At 41.6% G+C, this 19,782-nt stretch overlaps 1 protein-coding gene across 1 annotated transcript in view; it reads left to right on the plus strand.

Annotated features, from left to right (window-relative positions):
* The window catches only part of LOC141222972 (uncharacterized), a 143,484-nt gene extending 127,926 nt beyond the window's left edge, over nt 1-15,558 (plus strand). Inside the window, exons 7-9 of the mRNA XM_073666743.1 lie at nt 2,067-2,270; nt 8,076-8,231; nt 14,282-15,558. Of these exons, the coding sequence (XP_073522844.1) occupies nt 2,067-2,270; nt 8,076-8,231; nt 14,282-14,455 (534 nt within the window). The 3' untranslated portion in view covers nt 14,456-15,558. The remainder of the gene's footprint in view (nt 1-2,066; nt 2,271-8,075; nt 8,232-14,281) is intronic.
* Nucleotides 15,559-19,782: the final 4,224 nt, after the last annotated feature.

Below are 19,782 nucleotides of genomic sequence, written 5' to 3' on the forward strand. Positions count from 1 at the left end.
ATCAAAGTTTAAATCACCCCCCTTTTGCCCCATTCAAAATAAAATAATAAAAAATAAACCCCACATACACATATTTGGTATTGCCGCGTTCAGAATCGCCTGATCTATCAATATAAAAAAAGAATTAATCCGATTGGTAAACGGTGTAACAAGAAAAAAATTCCAAACGCCAGAATTATGTTTTTTGGTCGCCTCAACATTTCAATAAAATGCAATAACGGGCGATCAAAACATCGTATGTACCCCAAAATTGTATCAATAAAAACGTCAGCTCGGCGTGCAAAAAATTAGCCCTCACCGGCCCCAGATCACGAAAAATGGAGGCACTACTGGTCTTGGCAAATGGCGCCATTTTTTTTTTTTTTGCAAACTTTGGATTTTTTTTTCACCACTTAAATAAAAAAAGAACTTGTACATGTTTGGTGTCTACGAACTCGTAATGACCTGGAGAATAAGAATGGCAGGTCAGTTTTAGCATTCAGTGAGCATGGAAAGAAAAAAAAACAACTGTGGATTTGCATTTTTTTTGCAATTTCACTGCACTTGGAGTTTTTTTTCCCGTTTTCCCGTACAGGATATGGTAAAACTAGTAATGGCGTTTAAAAGTACACCTCGTCCCGCAAAAAATAAGCCCTCACATGGCCATAAAAACGCTATGGCTCTGGGAACAAGGGGAGCAAAAAACGAAAATGCAAAAATGGAAAATCCCAAGGTCGTAAAGGGGTTAACAAAATGAAAACTATGGTTTACTCAGCTCTGCAGCCACTATTCCATGATATGGCCAGTTAAACATGCTCAAACTGGTGAACGGTCCTCTGTAAGACTCCTTGCTGCCCATGCATCAGCCGTGCAAAGAGGCAGAACAGGACAAAGCCAGGGAAGCCATCACCTAATTTTCCCCCATGTGAAAGGCTCCATCTCCATTGCCATGAATGCAGTGGCTGGTCCATCCAGTATTTACAAGGCTGGTTCGTGGGCATTAGGGGTCCTAACATACAGTGCAGGGATAAGCTATCTGAAATTAATGATGGCACAAAGCTTGTTAGGTCATTTTAGAAAATTTGGACAGAAAGGGACCTACTCCTTTTTAAGTTTTTTTTGCTCTGGAAGACTGCTTATTTTATGGAGACATCCCATTGTTTTTTTTTTTAACAATTGTAATTTTTATTGAAAGATATATTTATGTTCAACTAGAACAAGACTTGAAAATAGGAATTAAAATTAGTAGATTTCAATGAAAATAGAGTGAATCAGCTTTGTGGTATAGATGTAACATATCATGGTGATATTCAAATTCTTATATATATATATAACAAAATAAAAAACAAAGGTGAATACGTATAAGACCTACAAATAGACAGAGGGGTAAGAGGAAGAGTAAAGGTGTTGGGCGTTGAAGGGTGAGAAGAGATATATGAACTAGCGAATAAGGTTCCAAAAGGTACTAAAGGAGGGTGAATCTCAACCGTTTAATCATTCAGAGCAGTGCAATATTCAAAGTTTCTGATATCTTTTGATCTTGATGTATAAGTCCTATATAGAAGGGAAAGGCTTGTTTCCAATGAGAATCCTTCACAGCCCATTGGTTTCAATAATGTGCAATGAAAACACTTTCTACATGGTTCCTCAGCAATAAAGAATGACAGCTGAGTCTTAGTTCACATGTTGAAAAATTTACCTGTTGATTTTGTCTTGGATTTGGCCATGAATGGAGTAAAATCCCTGTGAAAATTCACAATAGAATGCGCATACTGAAGATTTAAAAATTCACAGAACTTTTTGTTCATATTATTGTTATTATTGTTATTATATATGGATTGAGTTTTGAAAGCCCCATCACTGATACTCTACTGGAAATTGGTGCAGAATCCGCATCGGAAATCCAAATCAAATCCTAAACTTGGGATGAAAGCTTAATGGTCACAGCAGCATGTCATATGCATATCATTAGGAAACCTAACTAATTTAACATTTTTTTGTGGGAGTACTGTACTACTTATCTTATTCCACTTTTTATTAAACTAGATGATTTGAGTAACCCATCTACTTTCTAATGATTTTTATAGGACCCTCTTCAAACAGAGCAAGCTGTGCAGGAGGAGAAACAGAAAACGAGCGTGAATCCTGGGAAAAGAGCCCTTTCAGAGGAGAAAGATTTTGATTTCAATGTGGATCAAAGAAAAGGAAAATCCTTTGAAGAAAAGAGACTATGCAGCATCCATGATAGAGTTGATCGCTTATTGGAGAAGACTCTTCAGATCCCTTTATTGGTATATATCTCTGAATGCAGGTCACTCATTTTAAAATGACACCGGAATCTTTTTAAGGGTATGTGCACATGATTACTTTTTCAGGCGAATTTCGCTTGAAAAAGTGACAAAAAACATTGGCAAAACTGCCAGCAAAGCCACTTCAGGAAAAAAAACAAAACACTTTTTCCTGAAGTGACTCAAATCTCAGTAGCTCCGCCATTGTCTTTAGGACATTGTGTGCACATACCCAAGAGGGTTCTGCTCAACTGAGCAATTTATAGTAGAACACCTTGTAGTACATTTTTTATAAAGTGCAGTTGTTGTGCTTTTTAAACAGTTAAAGGGAACTTGTCGCGTCTCAAAACTCTATTACCCTGTAGAGTAGGGTACTCTTATTACCCTAGAGAAAATGAAATGTATTAACCCTGGCAGCCTTGGACTTTCAGTCACAGAGGCACAACCGGCATGGCTTCAGTCACCGCTGGGTATAAAGTGAGCTGTGGCTGTGACAACGCACCCACTCAGCAGTGCATCCGTAGTCACAGAACACTTCTCACTGTGTACTGAATGGTGACTGATACCATGCTGCTATGACTAAAAGCCAGAGGCTGCCAGGAGGAGTAAAGTTAATTTGCTCACTGCAGCTAAGCTTTCAGTGCAGCCGCTTTCGATTGCTATTAACCTTCAGATTAACCCTATATCTGCAGGTTACTGGCGTTTTGAAATGTGACAGGTTCCCTTTAACCTCTTCTAGACATATGACGTACATACATATGACGTACATATATGTCATAAAGGGGTTAAAGGGAACAAGCGCCAGCCGGGAGCGCGTCATTTCTCCCGCCCACCTGCAAACCCGTTACATAAGCGCGAGGCGCTGATGGGTTGTGATGACAGCTGTGGGTCCGTTGATGACCTTTGTGCCTGTTCATACGATCCTCCTGTGAAAGCCAGCCCGTGGCCACGTTCACAGATCGTGATTTCTGCTGATGCACTGCTATGTATAGTACAAGCGATAGGATGATCATAGCTTCAAGTCCCCTAATAACATATTAGGTATCTCTGTGTTCAGAATGTCTGATCTATCAAAATATAAAATTAATTAATTAATTAACCCGATCGGTAAATGGCATAACAAGAAAAAAAATCAAACCGCCAGAATTACGTTTTGTCGGCTGCCACAACATTGTAATAAAATGCAGTAAGAGGGAATCAAAACATCGTATCTAGCCCAAAATGGTATCAATAAAAATGTCAACTCAGGGCGCAAAAATAAGTCCTCATACAGCCCCATGTCCCAAAAATTGGGTTAATAAAAGGTTAATTTCACTGGATGTGCTGCCTGTGTCGACTGTTGTTGACTTGTTAGATCTAGTCCTTAGAGACTTTAAAACAGCCAGTGCTGCTGCGTTTTCTTTAATTACTTTTGAATGGAAAACCCTGCAATCATTTGTGCTGTCAGCTTTTAACGTCCTGTGGTCTCATTCAGACGTCAGTGTTGTACGTATTAGTTGTATCCGTTTTCTTCACAGATGCAAAACATACCCATCATAATCTATAGTGCAAGTCACGTGTCCGTTTTTTTCAATCGGCAAAAATTAAAACCCGTTCCCAACATGCGCTGTATATATACAGCGCGGTGGGAGCTGCGTTCCCACAAACCACCATATATATATACAGTGCCATGATCACACGGGCTCACGCTGAACGCCGCTGCGATCGAGTACGGGTGTCAGCTTTATATGAGAGCTGACACCCCGCAGCAACGCCCACGATTAGTGCTAGCACCGATCACGGGCGTTTAACCACTTTGATGTCGCTCTGAATAGTGGGGCGTTGCAGAGGAACTGAGCTCCCTATCTGCTCCCATTAGCACAACAATGAAATAGTTGATGGTCTCCATGGTGACCCATGGCCGCTGGGACCTTAAGGGTCTTTCAGTAAGGTGACTTGTGAGCTCCTGCTGGCACACCTCCTCCCTGCTTGTCAGTCGCTGCTCTGATGCTCTGCAGTTGATCACCATTGCAGAGTATTAGATCAGCGATCTGTGTCAGTGTAAAGATGATGTCCCATAGTGGGACAATGTGAAAAAGTAAAAAATAAAGTTATTAAACATTATTAAAAACATCCCCAAATAAAGAGCAAAAAAAGAAAAACATATTAATCCAATAAGTATATTTATGTAAAAAAATACACATATTTGGTATTGCCGTGTCCGGAACGACCCAATCTATAAAACTGTCCGACTACTTAACCCTTTCAGTAAACACCGTAAAAAAAAACAAAAAACAAAAAAAAACGAGGCAAAAAACAATGCTTTATCATGATATCGCCGAACAAAAAGTGCAATAAAACGACCAAAAAAGACGAATGCAAATAAAAATGGTACCGCTGAAAACGTCATCTTGTCCCGCAAAAAACAAGCCATCATACAACGCCTTCAGCAGAAGAATAAAAAAGTTATAGCTCTCAGAATAAAGCAATGTAAAAATATATTTTTTTTTCTATAAAATAGTTTTTATTGTGTAAAAGCAAAAACAACATAAAAAACAAATATAATTTGGTATCGCGGAACGGCATAAAAAAAATCCCAAAAAACAATTCCTGAATTGCTGTTTTTTTGTGAGGCAGAGCTCACAAAAATCGGAATAGAAACCGATCAAAAAATCTCATGTGCCCGAAAATGTTACCAATAAAAACGTCAACTCACAAAAAACAAGCTCTCACATGACTGTCAGCTGAAATATAGCTGTCTAAATATGGCAATGCAAAAACTTGTTTTTGCAATAAAAAGCATCTTTTAGTGTGTGACAGCAGCCAAACATAAAAACCCGATATATATCTGGTATCACTGTAATTGCACCGACCCAAAGAATAAAGTAGTCTAATCACTTATACCGCACGAAAAATGGCGCAAAAAATAAATAAAACAAATTCTTCACCTATTATTGATTTGTTCATTCTGCCTCCCAGAGATAGCAGTAAGGCTCGGCGCACATTTATCCTGCGCTCTACGCTGAGCGCTTACACCTTTGTTTCCGTGTAAATCTTTGAAATACATGATTCCGATGGAACCCCCGGTGGAAGATTCCCTATAATAAGGCAGATGGAGCCACTGGACGCCATCTGGCCTATGATCCGATGGTGTCCGTCTTTTTAGGTGTGCATAAAAGTGCCGTTGGCCACGGTTTTGTTCAGTATATCTGCTGTCTCATTATTGTGAATGGATCCATCGGGGGTTTCATCTGTCACATTACTCGGAGATTTAGATTGAAGACCCAATATAAGTGCTCAGCGTAGAGCGCAGGACAAATGTGATCCAAAATGTTATGTAAAATGTTCCCACTTAAACCTCAAGAAAATTCCCCACTCAGATCCATCATCTATCAATGGAAATACAGGGGATTTCGACGTTACTGGTAGTACAAAGGCTGTGGAAAAGCGTTATGGCTCCTCACCCGCCAAAAGAAATTCAGCACTCCCAAATCCAAATTCCCCTCCCTTCTGAGCCCCAGTGTGTCTAAACCATATTTAGCGTCCACATGTTTACCATTCTTTAGCGATGAGAGCCCGCCTAATTTACAGGTGTGTGTCTTCAGAAGCATGAGCAGGGCACTACAACATACTGGTCACAACAATGGCTGTTTCCAATTTTCACTCTGCAACATCCACTACTGCTTGTTTCTGGAAAACACCCATGGAGTCAAAATCAACACCACACCTGTAGATAAATTCCCAAAGGGGTATAATTTACAAAATGGGGTCACTTGAGGGAAGGTATTCTGCTCCTCTAGCACTTAGGGGCTCTGCATATGGAGTCCGCAAACTATTCTAGGAAAATCTGCGTTCCAGGAGGCAAATAGTGATCCGTCCCTCCCGAGTCTCGCCGTGTGGCTAAGCAGTACTGTACAGCCACATATGGGGTATTTCTACATTCAGCAGAGATTGTGGGACACATTTTGGTGTTATTTTTACCCATTTTCCAGCATGAAAATGTAAAATCTGGGGCTAAAACAAAATTTTGTTGGTAAAAATGTAATTATTTTTTCTTCACTGCCCAATGGTATAACATTCTGTGACCCACCTGTGGTGTGAATATGATCACTGCACCAGATGAATTCATTGAGAGGTGTAGTTTGAAAAATGGAGTCACTTATGGGAGGTTCTGCTGCTCTGACACCTCAGGGGCTCTCCCAATGTGACATGGCACCCTCAAAGCAGTCCAGCAAAATCTGGACTCCAATATGGCACTTCTTCCCTACTGAGCTTTGCACTGTGCCTCAAAAGTAGTTTTCCACCACATATGGGGTATCGGTGTACTCAGGAAAATTTGCACAACAAATTTTGGGGTCCATTGTATCCTGTTACCCTTGTAAAAATGCTAAATTTGGGGCTAAAAAACATGTGGGAAAAATGTGGGGTTTTTTTTGGGGGGGGGGGGTATTATTTTTTTGATTTTCACGGCTTAACGTTGTAAACTTCTGTGACGCACCTGGTGGCTCAAGGTGCTCACCGCACATTTAGATAAGTTCCCTGAGGGTCTAGTTTCCAAAATGGTTTCCACTGTTTAAGCACATCAGGGGCTCTCCAAACGCAACATGGCGTCCACTAATTATTCCAACAAATTTTGCATTCAAAAAGTCAAATAGTGCTTCTTCTGAGCCCTGCCATGCGCCCAAAAAAGGTTTTCCCACACATATGGGGTATCTGTGTGCTCAGGAGAAATTGCACAACAAATTTTGGGGTCCATTTTCTCCTGTTACCCTTGTGAAAGTAAAAAAAACATTGGGTCTAAAGAAAAATTTTGGTGAAAAAAAGTTACATGTTTAATTTTTCCTTCCACATTCCTTTAATTCCTGTGAAGCACCTAAAGGGTTAAACTTCTTGAATGTGGTTTTGAGCACCTTAAGGGGTGCAGGTTTTAGAATGGTGTCACTTTTGGGTATTTTCTGTCATATAGATCCCTCAAGGTCACTTCAAATGTCATGTCTCTAAAAAAAAATGGTTTTAAATTTTATTGGAAAAATGAGAAATTGCTGGTCAACTTTTAACCCTTATAACTTCCTAAGAAAAAAAATATTATGTTTCAAAAATTGTGCTGATGTCAAGTAGACATGTGGGAAATGTTATTTATTAACTAGGTTGTGTGCCATATCTCTCTGATTTAAGGGCATAAATCTTAAAAGTTTGAAAATTGCCAAATGTATGATTTTTTCACAAATAAATGCATGTCGTATCAAAGAAATTTTACTACTATCATGAAGTACAATGTCACGAAAAACAATCTCAGAATCACTGGGATCCGTTGAAGCGTTCCAAAGTTATTACCTCATAAAAGTGACAGTGGTCAAAATTTAAAAAAATTTGCCTGGTCAGGAAGGTTAAAACAGTTTTCGGGATGAAGGGATTAAGGGTGCAGTTACACTAGTTGATTATTATGAATGAGCATCTGTAAGAGCGCTCTTTTCCCAATAATCAGCCACTGTAAACGGGCTGATAATCACCTGGGTAAAATGATTTTAAGCTTGCTTAAAAAAATCATTCTCGGCTGCACTTTGGGTAAATAACAGTCTATGCGCAAAGAACGATTATATTAGCGATTTTCTTCTGTGGCATTGGAAGTGTGGTCAGCTTCTCTAAACCGGCTATTAAATGACCACCACTCACCTAGTATGTTGCAAATTGGCCGTCGTTTAACTCCTGCCATCGATAGAGGAAAACCCACTCTAAAGCTTTACTGTTTGGATACTACATTCAACAGAGTGATTGAAATGATCTTCTAAACCTATGGCAATACTGACGTTAATAAGTTTCATTTTACAGGGTGATTTAGGTGATACGCCATCGGAGACTGTGGTGTCTGCTAGCACCAGTGATCATGATGAGAACACAGGATCGGTCGTGAATTGTGAACTACCTGATGCTGCTCAAGAACTTCGTACAGCTTTTATTTTGGCAAGAAAAGAACAGATTGAAGTGGTGAGTTCCCTGTTTGCTTTATTTCCCAACAGAATTCCAATAATACTATATCCATGAGATTGCTGATCATTACCATATTCCGTGCATTGAGGACCAAAAGGCTAAAACTTACTGTAATGTCTTATAAGACTAACCACATGATGTGTCAAGGGACCCTTATACTTCTTCAAAGGTTTGTCCCACAATTAAACATTATATTATATTTATATATATTATATTTATATATAATCTATTACATCATGTAAAGAATTTTTTTTAGTCAAATGGAGTCATTAAAAAAATGTTCCTGTGTGATACTACAACTTATATTATTGTTTAAAGAAGACCATCTATCAGGGATGTTCAAAGAAATCATAGTGCAATCCTAGCAGAAGTCCCAATTGCCCCCCCTCCTCAGAAAAAAAATGAATAAAATATTTGGTGGGGTCACAGAAGAGCACATTTCATACCTTGCAGCCTTTTCAAAGTAATTTTCCGTCTGTTGACGCCTCTTAGTGTTCCCAGTCATTAAGATATCCCTTTCATGAACCCCATGAAGCATGATGCCAACCAGGGCCGGCTCCAAGTTTCAGTGGGCCCCTTTAACACATACCACCATTCATGATGCACTGATACGGGCGAGAAATACAGATATACAACACAGGGCCCAAGCTGTCCCCTCATCCTTCACATATGCAAACATGCCCACACTCACAGTAAATACACAGATATACACGCACAGTAGGCAGACATGCATGCACACAGTACACAAACATGCACACACACACACACAGTAGGCAGACATACACAGTGTGCACACAGTACGCAAACGTGCGCACGCACACAGTACGCAGACGTGCGCACGCAGACGTTTCCACACCGTACGCAGACGCGCCCACACAGTACGCACACATGCACACACAGTATGCACACACACACAGTATGCACACATGCACATGTCGTCACTGCATTCTGGGTCTTCTATCCTTGGATTACGATATCGGAGAGAGAATGAGACACAGGACAGGATGTATGTGTCAACAAGCTCTAACTTTATTACAAAGCATAGGGTTTATATGCACCCTGGAGGCAGGAAACGGATTTACCATATATGGTTCGATGATACAATTTAACTATGTAAGCAAAAAGAAAACTAGTTTCTTCTCTCGTGATGCTTATACCTTGAAACATTTAATTAGACTTATCTGGCTATCATGGCCACGTTATCTTCTGTCAAGGACACATTATTGATACAAGGAAAGGAACATTTAGCTGTTGTTGTTTTGACCTAAAGTAACTGTCAGGCTTATATAGCATAGATGGGGTCTTTGAACTTGAGGGGCCTCATCTTCTGCTATAACACACACACAGTATGCACACACACACACACAGTACGCACACATACAGTACGCACACACAGCGTACGCACACATACACACGCACACGCGTACGCACACATACATACATATTTGAACACAAATTCTTAAAAACACATATAAAACACAAATATATGTACACAGTCATACACACTGTACATGATGTGAATATCTGTGTATGTCACACACACATTAGAAATATATTTAATATGGGGATTGGGGAAGCTGGCAACAAGCCTCGCTCACCTGCCCCTGGCCTGTGCCCAGTCCAGGTCTTCGGGCATGTGGCTGTGCAGGGCCACCGGAGTGTGTCTGATGGCCATCACAGACATGGCCCTGGACTATCAGAGGGGCCCACTCGCCGTTGGGGCCCGGGCTGCTCTCCCAGGATCTGTGCAGGGTCGCCGGCGCTGCTTGATTGCCGGCACCTCCCCAGACATGGCCTCGCGCTGTGCGACTGTGTCTGCTATTAATGACACGGCTAGGGCAACAATTAAAGGCGCAGTGTCCTCCCTGCCATGTCATTACTACCAGACACAGCCGCACAGCACACTGCGCGCGACCATGTCTGGTAAAGTCACGGCAGTCAAGCAGCGCCAGCGGCCCTGCACAGAACCTGGGGGAGCAGCCTGGGCCTTGACGGCGAGTGGGCCCCCATGATGGTCCAGGGCCCCAGCACTTGCCCGGGTACGCCGGCCCTGATGCCAACAAAAGTGCCCCCTAAACACAGTATGATGCCACACAGTGCATTCCTACACCACACCCTCCAGACGCATAATTTGATGACCCTACATTACCCCTCACCCCGCAAAGTATGATACCCCCACAGTGACCGAAATACAGTATGATGGCCCCGACACAGCACTCCATATAGTATAATAATCCCTTACACCCCTGCACACAGCATGATGGCCCCTACACAACCTACACATTTAGGGCCCTAAAACAACCCTCCACATTGCATAATGGCTTCACACAATTGACCACACTAACCCTCCAAACAGTATAATCAACCCCACATAGACCCCAAACAGTATAATGGATCCCACATAGCCTACCAAACAGTATAATGGCTTCCACATAGTCTTGCCAACTGCAGAATGGCCGCCAAATAGTATTTAGTGAAACTGCTTGGATAGCCATAGATTTATCAGTACAGAAAACAAGACCGGATTAATGGCACTTTTTTTTGGACAAAATAATTTACTACCGTTGAATACAGTCTCTAGTGTAATTGTAGCATCAATTCAAAAATATACATATAGTTAAAAATATTGCTGTGAGATTTAGGTGGTGGCTTTGAGATTAAAATGGACGTTGGGGCGACATTGTGACATTTTGAGACCTAGCGAAAGGGTATTTAAAAAAAAATTATACTCTCATTTCTTCAGCCTTCACATGTCTGACTGCACAACCCCTTTATTACTATTGTGCTGTCATCAGGCGTCTAGTCCCAGCCCCTTTAGTCCTGCCCTTGTTTCACTAGATCTCAAAAACATCATGACATTACATGAGGCTTAGTGACATCATGATGTTTTAAAGCCTAGTGGAGTGAACGCCTGAAGACAAAACTGGAGCATAGAGGGGCTGGACAGCTGTTTGGTGTTTTTTGTTTTGTTTTTTTAAGTGAACCTGTCAAGTAAAAAAAAGAAAAAAAACCGCCAGTAACCTGAAGATATGGGGTTAATCTGCAGCTGCCGGTTAATAGTGTGGACGCCCAAAATAGTGTGGGCGAGGAAATGATCTTTATTCCTCCTGGCAGCCACAGGCTTTCAGTCATAGGGATGGGCCAGCACAGCTTCTGTCACTACTCAGTACATAGTGTGAGACTGCGCCCTCGGCACTGACTGTTGGCTCTAATGCTAAACCGGTTCTTAGTCAGTGCTGGGAGTGTGATTTCATCTGCAGCTCACTATGCAGTGACTGAAGCCGGTCTGGCTCACCCCCATCACTGAAAGCCTGGGGCTGCAAGGAGGAATAAAGTTAATTTCTTCCTCGCAGCGGGCCTCTCGGTGAGGGCGTCGGGCAGCTTCAGAACACTATTAACCTGCAGATTAACCCAATATCTGCATGTTAATAGCGTTGTTCTATATGACAAGTTCCCTTTAACCCCTGTCTAGCCTCTTAGAATCAAACAAAATGACGGTCGGTCAGTTGCCATTTTGCTGGGTTTGCACGGAGCAAATCTCCGAAAATTCAGATTTTCCTGAATTTTTGGGAACTTCTAAATTCTATATCATCCTGAGAGCACCATCTTCACCGTCAAACATGGTGGCGGTAGCATCATGTTGTGGGTAGGCTTTTTTAAGCAAGGACAGGGAAGCTGGTCAGAGTTGATAGGAAGATGGATGGAGCTAAATACAGGTCAATCTGGGAGGAAAACCTGTTAGAGGCTGCAAAAGACTTGAGACTGGGCCGTAGGATCACCTTCCAGCAGGACAATGACCTTAAACATACTGCCAGAGCTACAATGGAATGGTGTAGATCAAAGCTTATTCATGTGCTAGAATGGACCAGTCACAGACCAGACCAAAATCCCATTCACAATCTGTGGCAAGAATTGAAAATTGCTGTTCAAAGATGCCCTCCATCCAATCTCACTGAGCTACTGTAGAGCTAGTATGCAAAGAAGTATGGACAAAAATCACAGGAGGCAGGGTCCTTCAGGAAGCCAGGCATGACGCTGGTGGGCTGGGGGCCTGGTGACTGGCGCTGGAGGCCTTGGCGCTGGCTGCCTGGCACTGGTGGCCTGGGGATGGGGGCCTGGTGGGCTGGAGGCTTGGCGCTGGTGGCCTGAGGCTGAGGGTCGGTGCCTGGCACTGGTGGGCTGGGGGCCTGGTGGCTGGCGTTGTGGGGCTGGGACTGGGGCCTGGTACCGGGGCCGGTGTCTTGCTGGCTTGGCAGAGCGGCGTGAGCAGCTTCTGGTGCGCACGGCCATCTTTCTGAAGCTGTGATCTACAGGAAAATGGCCACTGGTGTGGCAGAGCGCATGCCCCGGCTCCGACGGCCATTTTCCTGTAGATCACAGCTTCAGAAAGATGGCTGCACGCATCGGAAGCTGCTCACAGCAAGGTAGCGGTACCCGGCAAGGCCCAGTCAGATACCGGCCCTCCTCACCTCCTCCTCTTCTGCTGCCGCCACTGCCACCTTCTTATTGGCCCTGCGCTCCCACTCCGCTACTTTCGGACCATAAGAGGCACTCCCCATTTTCCTCCTAAATTTGGTGGGAAAAAAGTGTCGTATGGTCCCAAAAATACGGTAAATTAAAAGGATGTTTTATTATGACTGCAAAGGGGAGAATCTGAAATCGAACAAAAATATCCGTGTTAGGCTGTGTGCCCACGATGCGTTTTTTAAGCGTTTCCGCAGCGGCAAAGACACTGCAGAAACGCATGGTAGAAGGCCTGCCATGTTCCCCAATGATAATCCGCATGTGCTGTGCACATGCTGCGGAAATTTCCGCTGCGGATTATCATTGTGGAAAAAAACGCAGCACTACCAATTATTTTGCGGAAGCGCTGCGTTTTTGCAGCCATTGACTTGCATTAGAACACATGAAATCCGCATCACTGCATCTGTACATGCGGAATCCAAGCGTTCCAATGTGCGGATGGTACCCAGGTGTGGAGGACAGGAGACTCTCCTCCGGACCCGGGTACCATAGAAACTGTGAAGAAAAGAATAAAATAAAAAATAAATATTATATTTACCTTCCAGCGGCCTGCAGTGCACTCGTCCTTTCATGCCTACAGCTAGCGATGGACTGAAGGACCTGCGCTGACGTCATAGTCATGTGACGGGTCACGCGATGCTGACGTCGGCAGGTCCTTCAGTGTACCGCAGCCGGGACGGAGGGAATCAAGACTGCGGGGGCCATCAGAGGGTAAGTATAGATTTATTTTTTACCATTCTTTTGGTCACAGTATATAAATCCATGTCGTTTGCATGGATTTATATAGTGTGACCAAGTTGTCAAGCACTTTCCAAGTGATGCTAAAATCGCTTGGAAAGCGCTTGACAACCTGCATGCGGAAATGCATGTGAAGAACGCTTCACATCCGCATGTCCCTGGCAGGAAAAAACGCATGTACAATCCGCATGTACAATCCGCATGCATTTTTTCTGCCAGGGGAGATGCAGAAACGCTCAGGAAAAAATCCTGAGCATTTCTGCATCGTGGGCACATAGCCTAAAAGGCATTAGGAAGACTAATGAAGATATATAACTGTTCCTTAGATCAGTTTCACACATACATTCTCGAATCAGGAGACATGGCCTAACTGCAGAGTCTCCCAACCTGAGCTAACTGTCCAACGGTCAGCCCAGGTCTTCCAGCGCAAGAATAGCTCGTGGCTCACAAATGTATGCAGCCTGGCTTTAGGAAGCTAAGCGAGTATGGAGCAATTATGATTGAATGCATGAGACTAAAGACTCGTGAATGAGTTTGGAAGAGTACCATCACAGTTCCAGTGAAACAATTGCTGTTCATAGTGTAGACTTCTTTGTTGGGTATGAGTACGAAGTAAATGTCTTACAATGACTATTTGTAAAGTATTTTAATTAAACGATCACAAAGCCTCTAACTTGTAGACCAAGTTTCCATTTCTTAAGCATATTTGCTTGTTGCACATATGTATAGTGAACATCTGCACAAAGCTGTGCTGCCTTTTCATCTCTATTTTACTTTCTTACCAGGCCTTTGCTCAGGACTGCAAGACTTTTGCCTTTGTTGCCAGCACGTTACTGAAAAAAGACCCATCTATTGAGGCAGCTGTTACAAGTGCCCTGCACTCAAGTTTGCAGGAGATGGCTGGACTCTGTGTGCAAGAACTCAATACCTTCATAGACCACTATGACTCAAGAGTGTGAAGAACAAGTATTATGGCTGATATTTTAGAGAAATTATTTTGTCCATTACCAAAGTCTACAAGCAATTATGTTTTTTCATTTTTCCTTTTGTGAATTTTTTTTTTTTCAAAAAATATGCATCACACAATAAAAAGGACAAATAATGTAGAAAATAATAATAATAATTAAGGTGTTATACACTAGAGGTCTGTATGGCACATTTCAGAAAGCAACTAAAGAAAAATATAATTGCATAGTTGTATTTCTTGTTTTTAGAGATGATTCAGAGTTATTCCCATTAAATCTTTGATGCACAATGGCTGTTGTGGCTGGAGCACATACCAATGACTTCCAGATGTGTTCATTTATTTCCTATATTTGTGCACCTGGCTGATTCTTGCACATACAACTTTACAGCAAAGTGCTAAGTTTTTGGTGTTGTTTTTGTCTACATGTTAAAACCAGCCCGAATGAGTATTCCTGCCTTCTATGCAGAGTACAGGAAACAATTGCAGTAAGTAAGCAAAAATAAAGTTAGTCCACAGAATTTTCACCTTAAATATATTCACCAACATGGCAACTACTCTGTGATCAATATTTCCTTGAAAGTACAGTCTTGTCCTGAATTCTTGTAGCCTCTCTTCCAGACTGGCACTGTGATGTTCAGGAGTGTCCAGCATTTCAGTTTCCATGAAGATATTAGGTTTATAGCACTTGGTAGATCAAAAGGGTGTCTTATATTCTCTCCCAGCTCCATGTTCTGTTGTGCACCAAAGGATTGATGTCAGATACTGAATACTTAAACCGGGAAATGACCGAATCTCCTTCTTTCACATGCATGAGTGTTTTGTAGTAATTGGCCCTCTTTTCTCTGCCTGATCTTTTCTTGAAAGTGCAACCCCAATTTCAAAAAAAGTTGGGACGGTGTGTAAAATGTAAAGCAAAAAAAGAATGTAACGATTTGGAAATCTCTTATAGCCATATCATGTGCGCAAAATAACATAGAACACATATCAGATGTTGAAAGTTAGACATTTTTCATTTGAAAAATTAACTTCTTTAGAAATAGATGGCAGCAACACATCTCAAAAAAGTTGTGACAGGGTCAACAAAAGGATGAAAAGTAAGTAATAGCTGAAGGTTCAATTTTGAACTAAGGGTTCATGCAAACATCTGTGAAACGCAGTTTGAGCATGGATCGCAATGTAGGGATTGTCCGTAGGTCTCCCAACCAAATTTCGACAGCTTCATGATGTGTCTGAAAATTGTGGATCAATTTCAAAAAATGTTCCTCAACATAAAAATTGTAAAAACTTTGTCTGCACTGTAGCCTTGCAGCACTGGAGTCCTAAATTCAAATCCCAACAAGGACAACATCAGCAAAGAGTTTGTATGTCCTCCTCGTGTTCGCGTGGGTTCCCTCCAGGTGCTCCAGTTTCTTTCCAAATTCCAAAGACATTCTGATTTAGATTGTGAACCACAATGGGGACAGGGATGACCATAGCTGTAAAGTGCTGTGGAAATTAATGCTGCTATATAGAATATGATGTAGGATTCTATATAGCTAGAATCGTACATCAGACATGAATAGAACAACATTCCCCTATCAAAACTCCAGTAATTGGTCTCTCGCTTCAAAAACGTTTACAAGGGGTTGTAAAAAGAAGTGGGGATTCTACACAATTGTAGACATGGCTCTCTCTCAAGTTATTCATGATGGGTTGCTGTTTCTAACGGAGCTCATTTTTTTTTCAAATGAAATGGAAAATTTCTTTAAACTTCAGATATGTGTTCCATATTCTGTTGTGCATAAATTGTGGTAGAGATTTCCAACTCATTGCATTCTTGTTTTTTTTTTAACAGTTTACACAGCGTTTGAGCTTTTATGGACCTGAGGTTGTACATATTTGTTCTGTAGACATATAGCTCCCTTCTAGGCTGGCACTATGCTGGTTAGGAGTCCCACTAGTGCTTAGAGATGTTGATGCATACGCTCGTTAGAGGGCTGGCACTGCAAATGTAGGAATCATGCTAGAAATAGAATGACTGTATTGGAGCCTTGTGTTCCATTCTCCATTTTTGCTATGGTTAGGGGTGTCCTGCTTATACAAAGGTAATTTGGCATGTACTCATTTTAGAAGTTTGGCAAGATTCATGCGCAGGATTGATGCTAGCAACTGAAAACCCAAACTAGTTTTTGCCAGAAATGTTCTTCCTTCTTGTACGTTATCTGTTTTTTTTTTTAAAGGGACTCTTGTCAGCGCAGAATGACTGTTCAAAACAAGTACAGGCAATCGGTGCTGCACAGCGTGGCCAATCATTTAAATACTCTTTTCCACCTGCGGCGGGACTTCGTTTGAGTCATTTTAAATATCCAGAAGCAAAAAAGCATTCATATTTAAACAGTATTTTTTTTCCTTTTATTCCAATGTAACAAATGCTCAGTTAGAGTGGTAAATTGTATATAACCTCCCAAGAATTTTCTTTTCCACTGTGATGATGCAGGAAAACTTGTCGGATAGTTAAAAATTATTGTAGAGGTGTTCGAGTGTGGACGTTGTGAGGAATGGCTGCTGCCTGTCTCTGCTATGTCCTAGCGGTTCAATTTAAAGACTGTTTTAAGAATTCCGCTGCCATCATAGTTGCCCAAAGGTTCCACGTCCACCTTCCAGCATGACCAGCAGGAATAAAAAAAAGTACCTACTAAGAAGCTAACTTTTTTCCAATGCAAAGTCAGACCCAAGCCTCTTAAGCATCCTATACTTTTTCTCACTCATCTAAAAAGGCTGAAAGGACCGTGATTACACAGAAGGGTGAGAATGGAGTGGTGATTGTAGGAGTGGGGGTAGGAATGTCATTTTTTCTCAACATTAATATGAGGAATGGAGCCTTGCTGTACGAAATGCCTAAGGTTCTTTAAGGTGTCCAGTGTAACTCTTCTATCTCTGCAAACTGACCCCTGAAATTGCAGTATTACTGGAGATGTCTACATGCATCTGAAAAAGATAATTTTTTATTAAATTGCAAAATAATTTCAAATAAAACATACACACGGATGTTCTTGGCTAGAAAATGACTCCTTCCAGAGGTCACCCAGTCCCAAATTAATCATAGAACATAGTCTGATCTTTTTTTATTTGTCTTTATGGTTCCCTGAACAACTTTCCTCTCTAAACTCATTTTTCAGCAGAGTGGCAGAAATAGCTTTAGCTATCAAGTCTCTCAAAATGGGCAAGTCACTAAATCTAGACTGCTTTTCCAATGAATAGCTCAAAACCTTACAAGTCCAGCTACACTTGCAATTTATTTAATCTTGCAGTGCCCATATGGTTATTTTCAGAAGAAATGCTCATATTTGTGATGACACCCAAGAGTTGACATCCTGTTAGAGCTCACCTGGTGAGATCTACTAAGCTACAGATCAGGGTGAATACATGGACTGAGGGCAATGGCACAGCAGCGAGGACCTGAACAAAGGACGATGCTGGACAGCAAGAAAGCAGGTGGAGCAAGAGCCAGGAATGTTGACAAAAAAGGAAAGCAGATTAAGGTTTAAATGGAATGTCTGAAACAGGATATAGATGCACATCGAAGAAGCCATGTGAATTCGCAGATATGATTGCAGCGGAATGTGAACAGTCTCTGCATGACAAACTGTGTAATGCTTAGGGCAGACGATGGGTTAGTCATCAACTCTGCCTTTAATAAAATGGCACAATTTATCAACAGTGGATCTATTCCTTATCTTATGCACATAAATCAACCTTATGTGTCTCTTATTGGGAAATTTAAATTACTATTGACATACTTGTAGGACTATCATGTATTTACCTAAGTTCCTTACTTATTGCTGGAGGGGTTGTGGGGAGCTGGGAACAGTAACACATTTTTTAGAGTTTCTCTCACATTTCCAACTTTTGGTCTCTGGTCCTAGATCTACTGAAACAACGCTCCGATGCTAGCACAACTCTTCACCATGAGTTAGTTTTTCTGGTCATAATTTCTGTGAAACCCTTTCTCAGGGTGTTTGGCATGACTCATTCAACATGCATGTAACAATCTAATTGATCGGAATTGGAAATCACAGACTATGCCCTCCACAACATCTTTTGGAGATTTGGGATTATTGTTGTAATGAGAAAATGCTTGATTCCGAAAAGGCCAAGACAAATGTTTTACATTAAACTAGAACACTTGGCTAACCCAAGTTCCCTACTCTCTGAGATTAACCTTTTATAAATGTACCTTAACTGAGACTTCAGAGTCACATAGATACTTATGCTATATGGGTAAAAGTATTGAGACCACTATAAGAGCTTTATAACATCCCATTCTGAATCCATAGGCATTAATATAGAGTCAATTCCCCCTTTGCAGTTATAACAGCTTCCTCTTCTAGGAAAGTTCTCTACAAGATTTTGGGATATTTCTCAGATTTTTTTTTATATACACTTCTCGAAGAGCATTGTGACGTCAGACACTGATGTTAGAGAAGAGGGCCTGGCTTACAGTCTCTGTACTAGTTCATCGCAACGGTGTTTGATGGTGTTAAGGTCAGGGCTTTGTGCAGGTCAGTCGAGTTCTTCCACATCAAACATCCCCAACTATATCCTTATGAACTCTGGTTTGTGCACTGAGGCAGTAGTGCTGGAAAAAGACCTTCCTGAAACTAACCCCACAAAATTGGAAGCATACAATTATCCAAAATATCTTGGTATGCTGAAGCATTGAGTTTTCCCTTCACTGAAACTAAAGGGCTTTAGGTCAGCCCCTGAAAACAACTGAATAGGATTATGCAACCTCATCAAACACTTGGCACAATGTAGTCTTGTAGGTAACGTTCTCTTGGCATTTGTCAAACCAAAACTCGTCTATCAGACTGCCAGATAGAGAAGCTTGATTCATCACTCCTCAGAGCACATTTCCACCGCTGCAAGGTCCAGCGGCAGTGTGCTTTACTCCACGCCATCCAACCCTTGCCATTGTCTTAGTGATGTAAGACTTACATGCAGCTGCTTGCCATTGAACATTCATCATGCAGCTTCTAATGCACAGAGCGGAGTTTTGGAGTAAAGAGTTTGTGACATTTGTGCACTATGATCTTCAGCACTCGGCCCTATCTTTACTTGGTCTACCACTTTTTGTCCAAGTCTCTACATCATAAGCATTTCCACTTTTCAATAATACCACTCGGTTGATCATGGAATATTTAGGAGATAAGATGTTTACTTACTGACTTATTTCAACATCGGTGCCCTTTTAGACTATGCGCAGATGGAGTGCTTTGAGGTTTTTAGGGCAAGCCAACTTAAAATTACGCCACCAATATTGAATAAATACAATTGAAC

This window comes from Phyllobates terribilis, unplaced genomic scaffold, assembly GCF_046119375.1.
Source record: "Phyllobates terribilis strain yellow unplaced genomic scaffold, ASM4611937v1 Scaffold_2__4_contigs__length_985480577, whole genome shotgun sequence".
Classification (NCBI taxonomy): Eukaryota; Metazoa; Chordata; class Amphibia; order Anura; family Dendrobatidae; genus Phyllobates; species Phyllobates terribilis.